The 17,699-nt window shown below is 42.1% G+C and overlaps 1 protein-coding gene across 5 annotated transcripts in view; it reads right to left on the reverse strand.

The window, feature by feature from the left end:
- The window catches only part of RIC1 (RIC1 homolog, RAB6A GEF complex partner 1), a 187,599-nt gene continuing 169,900 nt past the window's right edge, over positions 1 to 17,699 (reverse strand). For all 5 annotated transcript variants that reach the window (XM_034647000.1, XM_034646998.1, XM_034646999.1 and 2 more), the window contains 9 exons: positions 11,662 to 11,778; positions 10,456 to 11,184; positions 8,866 to 9,024; positions 8,641 to 8,777; positions 6,771 to 7,057; positions 5,984 to 6,175; positions 3,291 to 3,468; positions 2,951 to 3,139; positions 1 to 2,135 (listed from right to left, as the gene is read on the reverse strand). In XM_034647000.1, the coding sequence (XP_034502891.1) occupies positions 1,847 to 2,135; positions 2,951 to 3,139; positions 3,291 to 3,468; positions 5,984 to 6,175; positions 6,771 to 7,057; positions 8,641 to 8,777; positions 8,866 to 9,024; positions 10,456 to 11,184; positions 11,662 to 11,778 (2,277 nt within the window). In that variant the 3' untranslated portion in view covers positions 1 to 1,846. The remainder of the gene's footprint in view (positions 2,136 to 2,950; positions 3,140 to 3,290; positions 3,469 to 5,983; positions 6,176 to 6,770; positions 7,058 to 8,640; positions 8,778 to 8,865; positions 9,025 to 10,455; positions 11,185 to 11,661; positions 11,779 to 17,699) is intronic.

Genomic DNA, 17,699 nt, shown 5'->3' on the forward strand with positions numbered 1-17,699 from the left:
TTTACAATGGTAAATCATTTTATTGACTGTATTTTCACACCAAACACAAAAATAATGCTTATTCTCCTCCTAAGGGACTAGGACAGGAGAAGTTTCAGGTTAGATTCTCGCTGGGCTGCACGTACTCACGTGGGACACATTTTCTATCATAAGATTCAGGGAAAGGTGGTTTAAAACAAAGGCTTAAATAAAGTAGCACCAGAAAGACCAGGTACCATCCTCCCACATTCCACCCGTTCAGGAGTTCTAGTATGTGAGATTATTGCACTTGTAATGTAAAAAGTAAATGATAGTAAATTACCAAACTCAGTAATTTAAAACAGTTTGATGAATTTCGAACTAAGCAATTTCAAAATGGTTTGCGTTTCCCTTCCAAGGAAACCTGGGCTAGGACAACTGTATCCTGCCATTTACTTTAAAAAGCAAGGGTAGAGGACCAAGTTTTATTTCTAAACTGTAATTGCACTATGAGAAGAGAGGCTGTTTTACATAGTGGTATGACTTTGGTCCACGTCAAGATACACTGTTATTACAAAAATAAACAAGTTTGTTTTTGTAAAAAATAACATTGCATTCCTTTGTTCAAATTGCACAGTACAAACAAGCTATGTAAGTTAATACTGATATAAGGTAACTGGAAGTACATACAGTGGGTATGTGTTTACTCTGAAGCCATTAAGGAGTATGCAGATAGGTTTTCATAATGTATGAAAACTAAAATTTAAGTCATATCTAGAAATACATAAAATATTTTAAAAGTCACAATGAAGAACGCATTCTTCACATAGTAATTTTTAGTAGCCGTGATAATACAGGATTCAGCAGTCTATTTACATAAAGGTCCATTTTTATTCCATTTACAAAAGCAATAAATAAGAAACTACATTAATTCGCACAAAACCTGTTTCATGATCAGTGTGACCATTTCCGTTACTGAATGACCAAGCCAATAAACCTGTTTTTTTCTGTGAAGACTGCTCCTACTTGGAAAGAAGAGCAAGCCCATCTCTCTTCCAAGAGTGAGTATCGCCATGCAGAATCCAGCATCAAACCTTACAAATTATAATATGAGCCCTAAAAATATTAACAGTGCCTTTAGTCTATTTACACAAGAGTATTCACAAAAAGATACAGCTCTCTGATACAAAAGACTTTAGTGGTATCTAACAGCATAATTGGTAAGAGCCCTCAGACCTGTGCCCACACTGTCCAGCAGGGCTCAAGTTGCTCGAGGAAGCAAGCACACTCACTCACAGGTAAATAGCTTCCGCCAGTTCAGGACTGGGATTTAAAGGCTAAACAACAGCCAAGGACAGGTCTCCATCGCGACAGCCACTGCTGTGCCAGGGCAGGCATCTGCTCAGCAGGCCAATGCGGGAGTTCAGCACTCTCCATCCAAAGGGGCGCGCAGGGAGCTAGGCACTGATGAGCTCCAGCAAGCACCTTCGCATTTGTTTTTAAAAAGCAGTCTGGACACACGCTGAACCAGAAAACACGTAAGCAGCTAGAAGTAGTGAAAAAGTAGGCTCATCTAGGGCAAAACAATCCCTATGGTTTAGGAGCTACCATTCTTTAGGAATAAAACCAAAATATTCTCGTGTACAACTGTACAATACTCTTTATTACTTTCCACTGCAGCTTAAAAAATTTTTTTATGAAAAATGATTTGATATCACATTTTTATGGAGTCCGAGATTTCTTAGAGGAGAAAGAGTTAAAATTTAATACTACCTTACCAGAGTCTCCTAGTTCTCTCCCTGGTTAAATCGTCCAACTAGGTCGCAGTGTCCTCAGTTGTACGCTGCTGTGAATTAATACTGCCCGCGGTGATGGCACGTCACTGTCGTTAGGACACAGAACAGTCGTAAGTCCCATCCTGAAAAGATTCCTCCTCCTCTGCTCGGGTCGTGTCCTCCTCCTTCCGGCTGACCAGACTGCCACCTCCGACCTCACCCTGGGGGACGCTTCCATGGCCCGAGCAGCCCCGGCTCTCCTCTGCCCGGGGACCGGCGTGTTCAGGGGTCTTACCCACGGTTACTGGCTGGAAGGCTTCGGGCTGGACCTGTTCCTCTGTGAGCTCACTGAGCTTCTGTACTTGTGGCTTAATGATGTTTAAAAATGGCTTATATCCAGGACTAAGCAGAGGGAAAAGGAAATTAGCTCTCTTGCCACATTCAAAATGCTCCCTAGAGTGTTCTGGACAAACTCCTACTAAACATGGACACAGTGAGGTCTCCATGCTAGGTGGTGTGGGGAGGGGAGGAGGCACAGGAGAGGGAGGAAAGGGTTCTCAGGAGTCCTGGCCAGCGCAGGGGCACTGCACCCAAGGGAAGTGTCTTATGTTTCTGAGCTCCAGCAACAAGGACTTTTTTCTCAAGTATTTTAATTAAAAAATCATATTCCATAGTCTGAGGACCAACAGGGTTTCTTCAGACTTGAAGAGCCTTCACAGAGTACATCTCTTCCAAGTGAATTTGGCATTTAAGGAAACAACTAGAGCCAAGGAAGGGAAACCTCAAATCCACACATAACTGGTGACAAAGGGCTACAATCCAAGGCTCTTCACTTCTACCCACTAACTCTTACTTTGGGCCTGCCAGTAACTGCTATGGACCGTTAAAAATTTAAGGTGTGTGTGAATTTATCTTTTCAAAGCAGATATTTTCAGGTTATTATTAGCAGCAATTCCACATAACCACAGACCTCAAGTTCCAGTCTAACAATTCTAAGATCATCTGTACTGTGTCATTTACGTACCTGGCTGGGCACAGAATAGTGACTAAAGAGAACAACTTCAGAAAGGAACGTGTGAAAGCATTTTTATTTTGACCAACCTACACAATTTCCAAATAAATGAACTAGAACTAAACCTTACAACTGTGAAAGGACACGACTCCCCCGAGGACAGCCAAGGTAGCAAGGTAACAGGCCTAAGGAGACCCGCACTTACCAATCTGCAGAGGCCCATCGGTCTACTGCGTGCAGCCCCGCCTTTATGTTCTGTAACATCTCTCCATCTACCTCGGAAGACTGGATGAGAACCACAATCTGGTTGATTACTGAGGATTCTCTAAGAATCAGGCCTATGACAATGCACCAGTCTAGACATCCTGCCTCCATGAAGATATGCAGCAAGTATCTACAGAGAAGCAGAAACAGGAAGATCGATGCTCAGAGGGTACTGCAGATGTATAGAAGGGCAGTCGTTATCAGGAAAGTAGTTCCAGTAGCCTATTTGCCCAAATACCCGGAGTAGGCATTCTGTGCTTCCAGGACGCTGAGGAACTCACCGAAGCTGGACCTGGGATTTGTGAGGCCCCTTACTCGCCAGTTCCATGGAGATGTGCTCTAGCTCTGACTGAGTCAGACTGAGTGTGGAGAAGTTTTCATCTACCATCGTCCAGTCTCCATCCACCATGGAGCTACTTTCAGTCAAGTCTGTGGCGGAACCAATACTGCATTCATCACCTGAGGAAAAAGTGCCGAAAGTTACAAACGAGCTTCATGTAGAAAATACGTTTAATTTCAACTATTAGTGGTTTCTCACATGTTGATTTCTGCTCAGAATTTTGAAACCCAAATGTTAAATCAACTGCTAAAATTCCCATGTTATGTTAACAGTAGGAGGTATTTTTAAGAAAACAATTGTTAGATAACCAGACATTATGTGCCTTTGGATGGAAAAACACACTACCACCTATGTAGCAGTCTTGCCTGCCTCCAAAAAAATCTAGCTATAATTTGATCAGGTCTTTAGATTCAATTACTAATTTATAAGAAATACAGAGGAAAGTGTTAAACCATGAAGATGCAATCACCAAAATTCACATTTTGAAAAAAATCACTGGAGCAAGTCTCATCAATGACTAAACAGCAAGGGGTTAAAAAAAAAAAAAGTGGGGGGTGGGCATCTGGGTGGCCCAGCATGTGACTTGGGTTTTGGCTCTGGTCGTGATCTCGGGGTCATGAGATCAAGCCCTGCGTTGGGCTCCACGCTCAGTGCAGTCCGTTTGAGACACGCTCTCCCTCTGCCCCTCCCGTCCATATGCTCTCTAAAATAAATAAGTAAATCTTAACAACGACAAAAACGGTGGAGAGGGAAGCAATCATTTTTTAAAGAAAGAATTAACCACAATGTGTGAACCTTATCTGGATCTGGTCCTAACCATAAAAAAATTTATGATATTATGAAACAATTGAATTTGAATACTTAACCAGATATTTAATGATATTAAGGAATTACTGTCAAGTATTTAGAGGGATGATAGTGGAGTAACTTTTTTTAAGAGTCCTTTTAAAGATACATACTGAAATATTCACAGATAAAATATATCATGTCTTGGATGAAGTTTAATAATACTGGAAGGGATCCAACAAAATTTGGTCATGAGTCGGTAATAGCTGAAGCTGGGTAACAGATACATGGGGGTGGGGGCAAGGGTTCCATGATACTATTATCTCTAAAAATATATTTGAAATGATCTCTTTAAAGAGTTTTCTACAAANTTTTAAAAAAAAAAAAAAAAAAAAAAAAGCAAGCAATGATATCACCTCATGTCTCTTAGGATGGCTACTATAAAAAAATAAAACAAAACCCCCCAAAATCCCCAGCAAATAAAGTACTGGCAAGAATGTCAAGAAATTGGAACACTTCGTCAATGTCGGTGGGTTGACAGTTCCTCAAACAATTAAAGAATAGCCCTATGATCTGGCATTTCCACTTCTGGAATATATAATACCCCAAAGAGCTGAAAGCAGCATCTTGAAAAGCTCTCTCAACTCCTATGCTCATTGCAGCATTATTCACAATAACCAAAAGATGGAAGCAACCAAGTGTTCATCAATGGGTAGACAGACGGATAAACAAAATGTGGCGTAGACACACAGTGCAGTGCTATACAGTAGCTTCAAAAAGGAAGTCAGTTCCCACATATGCTGCAACGGACGTGAACTCCAAGAACATTATGCTAAGTGAAATAAGCCTGAGTCACAGGAAGACAAACACTGTATGACACTACTTGTCTGAGGGATCTAAAGTAGTCAAATTCATGGAGACAGAAACTAGAGCGGTGGCTGCCAGTACCGGGGAGGGAGGAATGGGGAGTTGTTATCCAACAGGGATAGAATTTTAGCTTGGCAAGATAGAGTTCTGGAGGCTGGTTGAACAACAATGTGAATGGACTTGACCCTACTGAACTGCATACTTAAAAATGGCTCAAGTTGTAAACATTGTGTGTATCTTCTACAATTTAAACAAAAGTAATGGAAGCCGTAAGATTCTCCACGCAGCAGAAGCTCAAAATACGGTGATGACAGACTAAAAATCAAACACCGACCAAGTCCTGGGCCGTGAAGAACACTGCAGACAATCAGGCTAACTCCTACTGACACTCCCTGTACCCGTACAAGCCGCAGCAGCATTTGTCACTTGGAAGCTTCTTCAACCTGAAACTCCACTAAAACTGTAAGAGCAGAGGCTGGCACCCACTTTTGGTAAAGGGTGGGACAGTGAATTAGGCTTTGAAGACTAAGAGGCAAAATGAACGATATTACACAGGAATTTGCAAGAGAGAAAATTTCTAAAAATTTTTATCAGTAAAATACAGAGAAGATAATGGAGTACAGTTTTCTGTGATCCATGTCCACTTATGAGAAGAATGGTATTCTTTACACGGAGATAACACTTTGCTTACTTGAAGTTCAAAGTTAGTGTTTCTGTATCATTAAAATCAAGTGCACAGTTTCATCTGTAAGTGCTGCTCTGTAATGAGTTTACCTATTTCACTCACCCAAAATAAATATGGCAAAGTATACTTAAGGCCAGGGTGGCCTTGTTCTAGAAACTATTCACCTCTCTAGCAGATTCTAATGACTAATCCTCAAGGACGTATCTGGAAAGGGTGAAGCTCTATTTCTGAAGTGCTACGGCACAAAAACCTTCCAAAGGAACTACGGAAAAGCTAGGATTTAAAATAACATTTACCTTTACTAGATAAAGGTGACAGGAAGGCGTCTTGCATTTGTGGTCCATGCGACGAGGCCGTGTCGATCTCATGATGGGTGGGGCCGATGTTGCCAAGCCAGCTCTGACTTCGTTGAACACGAGAGACACCTGCGTCTATCTCAAGGTTTAAAAAAGGGTCCGCTGATTGGGACTTTAACAGCTGCTCTCCCACTGCAAAGCAAGCCCCGAAACAATTCAGAAGATGCACGCACCACCATTCTCAACGCTGTTGTTTCAGCTGCTTTCCCTGCTACTCCCAAACATTGAGAGTTCAGAGGCAATTATACCCCCTCGTCCACCCATAAACCAGGGAAGCGAGACATAGTCAACTGACATCATCCTGTCTCATTAGCACTAAACAGAATTTATTCTGTTCATCTTTTAAGTGCTTTTCCTTGGTTCTTAAGATGAGAGGAAGTTTCCAAATGTCACAATAAAAGGCTTTTGTTTGGATTTTCATGAGGAATAGTAATTGGAACAGTCTTCTTTGCAAGACCTGGGCTAAAAATCTTTATCTTTTAATTCTTTCCTCACCAAAATAGTTTCACTTTGTCTTCTAGATTAGAAGACAGCCCAAACTCTCAAAGATGCATTTTTACCACTTCTCTGGAATGTCCTGTCAGATAAGTCACAACATAGCTTATTTTGAGTCTCTGACTAGCCAGTTCCAAAACTTCCCACAGTTAGAAAAGCGTGGTAGCTCCTGTATTCAGCCAACTTTCATCTTGTTGATCATCCCAGATCAAGTGACATGAGCCTACATTACCTGTTCGGTATTTTCCATTCTTGAAAGGAGAACTGAGAGAAGAGGCTGGGATGATGGGAAGCGGCCACAGGAAATCTTTGTGGAGTCTCTTCAGGGCCAGCACAAAGTTGTCCACCCGCGCGGCCCGAGTGCGCTCCTTGCACAACCAACTAATTAGTTCAAAGCCCAACTGGGCTGCAAAGCAGCCGAGGTCCTTCAGCCGAACTTCTTCCAAGAGACGCCGAGCGTGTCTCCAGAGCATCATGTCGATGTACATGTTCTCAGCACAGTCACTGTCCTTGCTCCATCTGTAAGTAGGAACACAAGAAAGCTGCAGAAAAGGTGTTCGCGGACGCTTCACATGGTTGTACGCAGCAGTACTGACAGCGCGGAGAAGGAGGTAAGAGATCCAGGATCGAGCTCTGACCGAATGAAGACAAACGATCAGGGCTTTCCTTCGTGTGATACCACGGGCCGCTGAACAACACCCGGAACACGGCAGGTTCTTAAAACATATTTGTAGAATGGAAATATGGAAAAGGGAAGAGGAGACGGACACGACCAAACCAGGAAGAGGGCAGTGACGGGTTGAAGGAAAGAAAGGGAGCAAATAATGCTGTGTCTGAAGAACCCAATGAAAATAGTCAAGGAGATCAGATCAAAGAAACTGAGATGAGAGACACAAAGCACAAGGAAGTCTGTGCACGGGAGTGGGGGATAAGCAGACACACAGATGTACGACCGACGCTGAAACACGTACAACGTGACGACATGCAGTCTGTCATCCCTCACTATCTGGGCTGCTGTGGGCTGACTGGTTTGGTAACTGGGCCATATGGTGCCTTCTCTGAGAGGCAGTCCTGGACGACTGTCTGGATTCAGATCTTGGCTCTGCCAACTTGCTATTTGTGTGAACCTACCCAAGCTTACTTTCTGGGCCTCTGTTTCTTCACCCACACAACGTGGTTAACAGCAGTGCCTACCCTTGTAAGCTGTAAATGCTTCGAACCGTGCCTGGCACACACTGAACACTTCATGTGGATTAGCCGGTAATCACGTCCCGTGCAGGCATAGCCGAGAAGCGGCTGTTTGTAGTGTGCCATGGTTGCATTTTACTTGTGTACAGCCCATGACTGTGTGTGTAGATGCTGGGAGCAAGGGTTGTATAGATGATTGTGATAAGAAAAAGTAGTAAAATGTCATGACCAAAAATGTTCAGCAAGTTCTCATAATGTGTCAGGCACTGTAGTAACAATGAAAACAGAATATAAAAGAAAGGATGAGAAGAGAGAAAAGACAAGAGCTTAGAACATGTAACAACGGAGGAAGGAACACAAGGACCTCACAAACCAGAGGAAATTCTATTTTATAATGTTTACTATGAGTTCACAGTAACCTCTCAGGAGGCAATAACCCATCTCTGGGTGATGGAGATCTGTCTTCAGGATACGCTTCCTCTTGGCTCTCCCACTGCTGAGTCACAGGAGAGTCAAGTACCTGGGGACTAAATTTTTTCTCGTTTTTGTCACAAGGTAGAGTTAGAAAGAAAGATAAAACTATGGACTATAAGAAGGCTTTTGGATTAAGTGCAGAATTAATTATCTTCCTCTTTATTCTGGTCCTGTATTAGGGTAATTTGAAGTGAGCTACCTTCGGAATGGGTACACAAGACCTACTCTAGGACAAGGGACAGAAAATGTATAAAGAGTAACAAAGTGAACTTTGGAGGACAGAAGAAGGGAAGCATTTTGTGTAATCCTCAAGCCTTTTGGAGAAGGAATTGCATTTGATCAAACGGTTGTTTTCATAAGATCCAATTTTACAAATGCCCTGAAATGCAACATGTGTCATTGAATGCCATAAAAGTGATAGCGGGTCGTGATTCTTTTACCTTTTTCCAGAAGGACCAGACGGCATACTCAGTGTTTTCTGTAAGCTGAATTTACTAGCAGGAACATTCTCAGCTGACTGGGATAAACTGATGCTTCGATTCCTGAAGAACTCAAATCCACCGCTTGAACTGGGTTCCTAAGATTACACAAGATGTGCGGTACAGTTAGAGAAAGAAGCCATGTCGGTGTATGGCCTAGAAAGGCTGTGCAATTTTGCAACCCACCTGAGCGGTAGGTGTGGATGGAGGGGTCTCAGATTCTCCAGAGCCAATGGCTTTAAGGAATCGAATCATGTGTCGACATAGGTCCCATTTGCCTTGTTCCAGGGCTGTGTTGAACAGAAGGGTGGCATGCTGCCTACTTACTGCTGGGACTTCCATATTCTACAAAAACAACCAAACACAAGCATTCCTTTTATACGGCAGTGATCTGGGAAGTATGAGCAATTCTTGACCTCTATGACTTCTATACCAGAGAAGGAATGCAGCTACACCTCTGTAAGAACGTTTAATAGTAAGAATAAAGGATCAACAGAAAGTATCACGCACGGAAAAGCGAGGCAAACGCTCTGCTGGTGTACTAGAAATTAGGATTTTCTAAACGCCCACCTCAGATACCTCACATAAACCTGACCCACGTTCTGTCTTTCCTGGTTGCTAGCGACTCTGCCAAGCGGTAATGCCGTTCCCATTTTACAGATGAGGAAACGGAGTTCAGTCACTTGCTGAAGACCAGAAGAAAAGCAAGAACACAAGTCTAATCTGCCTGACTCCCAAAAGCTCAGATCCCCTTCTTGTGACAGTTTCTGAGGCTGTGACGAAAGTACTCAGCTCTGGGCAACAGTATGTAGGGCTGCTACCCAAAGAGCGTCCTCACGAATTCTTTCGCCAACTTCACCACACCGCCTGCCTTGGCCTTCGGGGAAAGGCACCTCGCAGGCAAGTCAACCATAATTATCTGACAATCCATGGCCACACTGGATCCTGATAGAGAGAGAGTGTCCAATCCCAGTGCATGGCAGATCACTGCAAGTCTAAGGGGTGACCTAAGACAAAACAGAGCTGCATTTATTTTGTTTCTATTTTTATCATTCTGTGGCTTTTTTAGAAGAGTCAGGGAATCTCAGACATTCAGGGCCATCCCACCTCTGCTGGACTATCTCCTCTGGCTTCAATCAGCTGTCATGAAGCAAGTAAGTGAATGAGAAACGTGCTTCAGGCAGAGTTTAAACCAAGTTTACGGTTAGCTTCTTATATCAATGAAAACAACTTTGCAGTAATTTGAAAGCACTGCTAAGTGTAGCCTGTCAAATCTGTATCGGACTGATAAGAACAACAACTATCAAGCCCTTTTGTCAAATATATATAATGACACAGATTTTCAGGAGTCTCCAAGAACCCATTATTTTGAGAAGACCCGTGTGCGACACGGGTAATTACTGTGGCAGGCCTGCGTTTCCTCAGCTTGCTGCTGGGAGCCTAACACAAGGTGTGCTGCTAGGAGGACCCAGGCTTTAACCAGAGTCCTCTCGGCAATTCCGCACCAGAAGGAAACAAATCTATTACTGAGAAAGGCTCAGACGAATAGCTCAAATTAGCTAATATTAGCTCAAACTCGCTAATATTCAAAATAATTCTTTAGTATTATTTTTCCTCTATAATACATGCATGTTATTGTATGTATACTACATAGAACAGGAAACCAGACTGCATGATCCTCTGAACACCACCAGTGTCAACACAGGACCTTTCTTCCCTCCCCCGCCCAAGTTTAAGCTCATTAATTCTTCCACTTTACAAGAAGAGAATTGTTACCTGTAAGATAATAAGGTAGGAGGCAGCTGTGTCCAAATCCTGAGCCATCAAACATTCCTCAAACAAGTCCTTGGGGTTTCCAACGGCTGCAAAAAGGTAATTCCACAGGGCATATTCAGTCTTCCTAGCACAATGAACAACTGTCTGCAGGAAGAGGGGGAATTCGGTGATAAACTTCGCCACCGTGGGAAGCAGAGGGTCGGGAATGGGTTCCCGTGAGGTAGCTTCTTCTTCCAGCACTTCGTGGAGCATGAGCTCCAGCACATGAGGGAAGTAAGGTAACGTGGCGCAGGACTGGGCTAAGAGCAAGGCCTGCTCCCCGAGGTTCCTGACCAGCAGCTGCCGCAGAATGTGGTGGAGGTAGATCTGCGAGGTTCTCTCCACAACACAGTACGGGAAGAGCACCTCCAGCGGCTCCCGAGCACTGTTCCGCGTGTACAAAGAATCATAGAGTAAAGTGTCATTGACAGCACCGAGGACTAATGCGTCTTCAAACAGAACAGCCAGGGGGTAAATATTGATGTGAAAAGGCAGCATGATCCGCTGGGACAAGAAGGAATGGGGCTTTCGGTGATCCCTGGGGAAGAGAGGGAGCCACACTTTCATCCCTGCACCTCCACAGCTCAGCCAGAGGGCCTCCAGAAGGTGACGCTTTTGTTTATTTGCTCGACACGTAGTCCAGACATTCTCAACAGACTGGGCCAGGACCACAGGAGGACAGAATGGCAGCTGGAGAAGCAAAGACAAGAATTCATTTTTTCCCTACTCAATTTGTACATTCTGAAGTTCCTTGGCACTAATTTCTTAAGTCTTTTAAAATGATAAGCACAACTTCTTTTGGGAAAATTAGGGGACTCTATTTAGAATTAGAGTCAAGAACAGTACCCTGTCTTTCAAAGTATGTGTATTTAATTCTAAAAACAAGACAAAACCAAACCAAAAACACCCCACAAACTTCACTAATTTATCCTACTTTCCCATTAGAGGTAGCAAATAATAATGCCTAAGCAATAACATCTGGAGTATGGAACGTTTTATTATTGTTTCAGGATGTTCTTATTCACCCCTCACCAACAGTCTTAAACCTGGAGGCTTAAAGACTGTAGTATATACTTTCCCAGTTTCCAAGTCACAAGACCATACTCTCCTCTTAAATTCTTTTATTCCTTCATCACTAATGTTCTATGTCACTTGCATGTGACTCACAAGTTTCCTTTGGTTAGGGTTACTGTCCTTCTCCCGGATCTGAGGGCCCGATCTGTCCCTCTGCATCATGATGAGCTGTCCTGCAAGATTCAGCATAATGCTCTCTGCATCACGAGCCTGAAAAAAAAATTGGATTCAAGCTAATATATATGTTTTCAGCATCTCCCGCCAACTCTATATGGTTTACAGGTGAAACCAGCACCACCCTTTACGGAGTGTGCGCCACATCCAGCCATTCTGTGAAGTGACGTGGAGCCCAAGCTGCCTTCTGACTAGGGCGCAGCAAACCTCACCACAATGCAACTAAGGAACGTGAGGCTGACGGCAGAGCTGAATTATCCTGACGGAACTAGGAGAGCTTCACAAGTTCACAGAAAGAGAGCTCACTTCGGCCACCTCCCCGACATAGCCAGAGAAGGCTTACAGGGTGAGGTGGGCCTGAAAGGATGAGGACGCGACACACGGGAGGAAGGAAAAGGGCTGGCTCTCCAGCTGAAGACACCTCTGTAAATGACACTGAGATGGAAGATCTCTTTTGGGAAAGCGAGAAAAATCTGACCAGATTAGGAATATCATGAGAAAAATGCTGGATGACAACAGACCTTCAAAGAAGGCTTGGAAAGCCAGGTTTTAAAAAAAAAAAAAAAAAGACAGGAAATAAGCCACTACCTGATTCTTGAATAAGGGAGTTATTAAAATTCTGAGTTATTCAGGATGACTTACTCAGGAGAGGCAGACATCACAGGTGTTGACTTCAGGAATGAATCACATAGTCTGTCCTTTCATTATGGAAAATTTCAATCAAATCCTAAAGTAGAGAGCCTAACATGACTCCCCATTAAACCTTCTCACCTGGCTGAAAGTTGAAAAGCTTTGTTCCAAAGCAAAGCTCAGATACAGTCTTTTTCACTTGTAAAGAGGAAGAACATTTGGATTTACAAAAATAAAACAAACAAAAACAACTGACTGATGCCCTAGGCATGAAAGACATGAAAAGAGAACTGAACTGAAGGTGGTTTCAAGGTACTACACCCAGATGGGTGCTAGAGAAGGTGAGGTTACCACTGGTTGAAGTTACAAGCAGAAGTTAAGGAAGGGAAAACTGAGCAGTTTCATTTCATTGCTCATGAAATTTGAAAGAATCTTAAGACTTGCAAATAAAAATGTGAGAGATGACTGAAGTACAGACGAACATACCAGAATCAAAGTGAGGTTGGGGAACTGAAGGAGTCAGATGAACTTTCTGAAGCAAAGTATGCCGGGCTGAAGGCAAGCAGGGCACCAGGAGAGCGCAGTGTCACAAAAACCAAGGAGGAAAGAATTTTAGGAAGGAAAGGGTGATTATTCCGAAGCTGTGAGATGGTGTCCCAGCCTGAGGCTTGCTGGCAGGCTGAATTATCATTTAGGGTTCAGTCAGGAAAACAAACAGGCACCCTACATATTCTATTCTCAAAACAGTTACACAAAATGCTCTTCTGTCCTGCCTTCCAGACACTCCCAGGACTGTAGATAAGAAATGGCAAGAGGGTCCAGAAGATTCACAGATTTTGTCATTCATTCTGGTGTTAGGCCATATCCAGGTAGGTGTAAGTGTAATAACTGATGTTAATTTACAAAAAAGAGAAATAATAAAAAATCACAAAATCTCTAAGCAACTGTCACAAATCCAAAAAACCTTACTTGGAAAGAAGTCTTTGGCTCCCCACTTACCACATAATGAAATGAAAACTAAAGATTTGAATACCTTTTCACAACACATGAGAAACAACATGTTACTTCAGGTAGGAGAAGGAAAAACGGAAATTATAAGGTGCGCACAACTCTAAGAACTGGACGGCAGAGGACAGAGAAAAATCAAACACACAAACCCAAGTCAGAAGAGAGTGACTGTGGACTGGCGCAGAGACTCGACAACACCTTTCAAAGACCTTCAGAGTAGCCACTGCAGGCACCGCAGTGGGACTCAGGTTCACAATGACCAGTGGGCAGTGTGAAAATGGTGAATTTCACTACATTTGACATGATTTTATTACACAAACGAACCCCCTTCTCTTTCCTTTGGTTGTATTCATGCGTTCAACACTTTCCATCACTATTAAGCATGAAGAACGGGGGAGTCCAACAGCACTTTCCAACAATTTTAATGAGCTTTCCAGAAACTTAACATTAAAGCAGGGACTATCTGTATCCCCAAAAATGCTAACTTTGAAAGAATCAAATATATCTCTTACCCTAAAAATATCCCTAGTAGATATTATTATGAGTTTCAGAGACAAGGAGCCCAGTCTCATGAGGGAGGCCATCTCACTGTTAGAACAATTTTCATTGTTACGTTTTTTGTGTGTGTTTTTTTTTTTTATCTTTAGTATGAAATCAAGATTTCCCTTGCTGTAGCAATCTTGGTCTTCCCTCTGTGCAAGATGTTATCAATTTCCTATTATATTTCAACTTCCTTAATTTAAATTCAAGCTAGTTAAGGTATAGTGTAGTATTGGTTTCAAGAGAATTTAGTGATTCATCACTTACATATAACACCCAGTGCTCATCACAAGTGTCCTCCTTAATGCCCGTCACCCAATTACCCCATCCCCCACCCAGCCTCAGTTTGTTATATTTAAGAGTCTCCTATGGTTTGCCTCCCTCTGTTTTTATGTTGTTTTTCCTACCCTTCCCATGTTCATCTGTTTTATTACTTAAATTCCACATAGAAGTGAACTCCTATTTGTCTTTCTCTTATTTTGCTTAGTATAACAACCTCTAGTTCCATCCACACCGTTGCAAATGGCAAGATTTCATTCTTTCTGATGGCCGAGTAATACTCACACACACTCTCACACACACACACACACACACACACACACCCCACCTCTTCTTTATCCATTCATCAGTTGATGGACATTTGGGCTCTTTCCATAGTTTAGCTATTGTTGAGAATGCTGCTGTAAACAATGGGGTGCATGTGCCCCTTCGCATCTGTATGTTTGTATTCTTTGGATAAATACCTAGTACCGTAACTGCTGGGTCATAGTAGTGCATTTGCTACGTCTATTTTTAACTTTTTGAGGAACCTCCATACTGTTTTCCAGAGTGTCTGCACCAGTTTTCATTCCCACCAATAGTGCGAGGGCTCCCCTTTCTCCTCATCCTCGCCAACATCTGTTGTATCCTGTGTTGTTAATTTTAGCCATTCTGACAGGTGTGAGGTGGTATCTCATTGTGATTTTGATTTGTTTTCCCTGATGAGTGACATTGAGCATCTTTTCATACGTCTGTTAGCCATCCGATGTCTTCTTTGGACAAGTGTCTATTCACATCTTCTGCCCATTTCTTAACTAGATTGTTTTTGGGGTATTGAGTTGGATTAAGTTCTTTAGAGATTTTGAATACTAACCCTTCATCCATTTGCAAATGTCATTTGCAAATATCCTCTCCCATTCCACAGGTTGCCTTTCAGTTTTGTTGACTGTTTCCTTTGCTGTGCAGAAGCTTTTTATCTTAATGAGGTCCCAGTAGTTCATTTTTGCCTTCGTTTCCCTTGCCTCCAGAGACATGTCTAGCAAGAAGTTGCTGCAACCGAGGTCAAAGAGGCTGCTGCCTGCTTTCTCCTCTAGGATTTTGATGGTTTCACATTTAGGTCTTTCATCCATTTTGAGTTTATTCTTTCATGTGGTGTGAGAAGGTCGTCCAGTTTCATTCTTCTCCATGTGGCTGTCCAATTTTCCCAGCATCATTTGTTGAAGAGACTTTTTTTCCATTGAATATTCTGTCCTGCTTTGTTGAAGATTAGTTGACCATATAGTTGAGGGTCCATTTCTGAGTTTCTGTTCTGTTCCATTGATCTATGGGTCTGTTTTCATGCCAGTACCATGTCTTGATGATTACAGCTTTGTAATACAGCTTGAAGTCCAAAATTGTGATGCCTCCCACTTTGCTTTTCTTTTTGAACATTACTTTGGCTATTCGGGGTCTTTTCTGGTTCCATACAAATTTTGGAATTGTTTGTTCCAGCTCTGTGAAAAATGCTGGTGTTATTTTGATAGGGATTGCACTGAATGTATAGATTGCTTTGGGTAGTATAGACGTTTTAATAAAATTTGTTCTTCCAATCCAAGAGTATGGAATGTTTTTCCATTTCTTTGTGTCGTCTTCAGTTTTTTTCACAAGTGTTCTATAGTTTTCAGCATACGCATCTTTTACCTCTTTGGTTAGTTATTCCTGGGTATCTTATGATTTTGGGTGCTATTGCAAATAGGATCGATTCCTTGATTTCTCTTTGTGCTGCTTCATTACTGGTGTATAGAAATGCAACAGCTTTCTCTACAAGGATTTTATATCCTATGACTTTGCTGAATTCCTGTATCAGTTCTAGCAAATTTTTGGTGGAGTCTTTGGGTTTTCTATATTGAGTATTATGGAAGTCCTAGCCTCGGCAATCAGACAACAAAAAGAAATAAAGGGCATCCAAATTGGCAAGGAAGAAGTCAAACTGTCACTCTTCACAGTCAACTTACTTCTTAATCTGCTCTTTACCACATTAGATCTCTCCTCTTTGTGAAAGGTTTTTTTTAACTTAATTCCAGTACACTTAACATGCGTTATATTAGTTTCAGGTGGTGTATAATACAGAGATTCAACATTTCCATACAACACCAGTGCTCATCACAGTGCATTCCTTAATCCCCATCATGTATTTCACCCATCCCCCACACCCACCTCTCCTCTGGTAACCATCAGTTTTCTACCGTTAAGGGTCTGTTTCTTGGTTTGTTTTTGTTTTTTGGTTTTTTTTGCTCATTTGTTTTGTTTCTTAAATTCCACATATGAGTAAAATCATGTAATTGTCTTTCTCTGACTTATTTCACTTAGCATAATACTAAGATTCATCCATGTCATTGCAAATGACAAGATTTCATTCTTTTTAAAGATTTTATTGATTTCAGATAGAGTGCCAGTGAGCATGAGAGAGCGGAGGGGCAGAAAGAGAAGGAGAAGCTGACTCCCGCTGAGCAGGGAGCCTGACGTGGGACTGGATCCCAGGACCTCAGGATCATGACCAGAGCCGAAGGCAGAAGCTTAACTGACTGAGCCACCCAGGCACCCCTTTCATATCTGAGTAATATTCCATAGTGTATATATACCACATCTTCTTTATCCATTCATCTGTCCAAAGACACTTGGGCTGCTTCCATAATCTGGCAATTGTAAATAATGCTGCAATAAATATAGGGGTGCATGTATCCCTCTGAATTAGTGTTTTTGTATTTTGGGGGGTAAATACCCAGTAGTGTGATTACTGAATCATAGGGTAGTTCTATTTTCAACTTTGAGTAACCTCCATCCTGTTTTCCACAGTGGCTGCACCAGTTTGCATTCCTACCAACATTGCAAGAGGGTTCCTTTTCCTCCACATCTTTGCCAACACTTGTTGTTTGCGTTTTCTATTTTAGCCATTCTGACAGGTGTGAGATCATATCTCACTGTAGTTTTGATTTGCACTTCCCTGATGATGAGTGATGTTGAGCATTTTTCATGTGTCTGTTGGAAAGGCCCTCTTAAAATGGGGTACCCAGTACTACTGGTGCCACTGACTGCCCACTGTATCTGGCATATACAAGGAGTCCCTTTATTTTCCCTAATATGAAAACTTCAAACATGAGAGAGAAGGCTTCAAAGTACAGAGAACTGTACAATGAACCCCCATATTCCCATCAACCAAATTCACAATTACTCAAGATTTTGCCACATCTGCCCATCTATCCTTGTTTTCCATTTATTTTGCTAAAGTATTTTATTATTTTTTTAAAGATTTTATTTTTTAAGTAATCTCTACACCCAACATGGGGCTTGAACTCACAACCCTGAGATCAATAGTCACCTGCCCCACCAACTGAACAAGCCAGGCACCACTACACCAAAATATTTTAAAGGAAAATATCATGCCGTTTTACTCCTATACTGTGCAACTCTAAAGTACATGGATATTTGCTTATAAATCACAGTGCCAGTACCACATCTAATAAAATCTACAATTATTCCTT

This window comes from Ailuropoda melanoleuca, chromosome 17, assembly GCF_002007445.2.
Source record: "Ailuropoda melanoleuca isolate Jingjing chromosome 17, ASM200744v2, whole genome shotgun sequence".
Taxonomy (NCBI): Eukaryota; Metazoa; Chordata; class Mammalia; order Carnivora; family Ursidae; genus Ailuropoda; species Ailuropoda melanoleuca.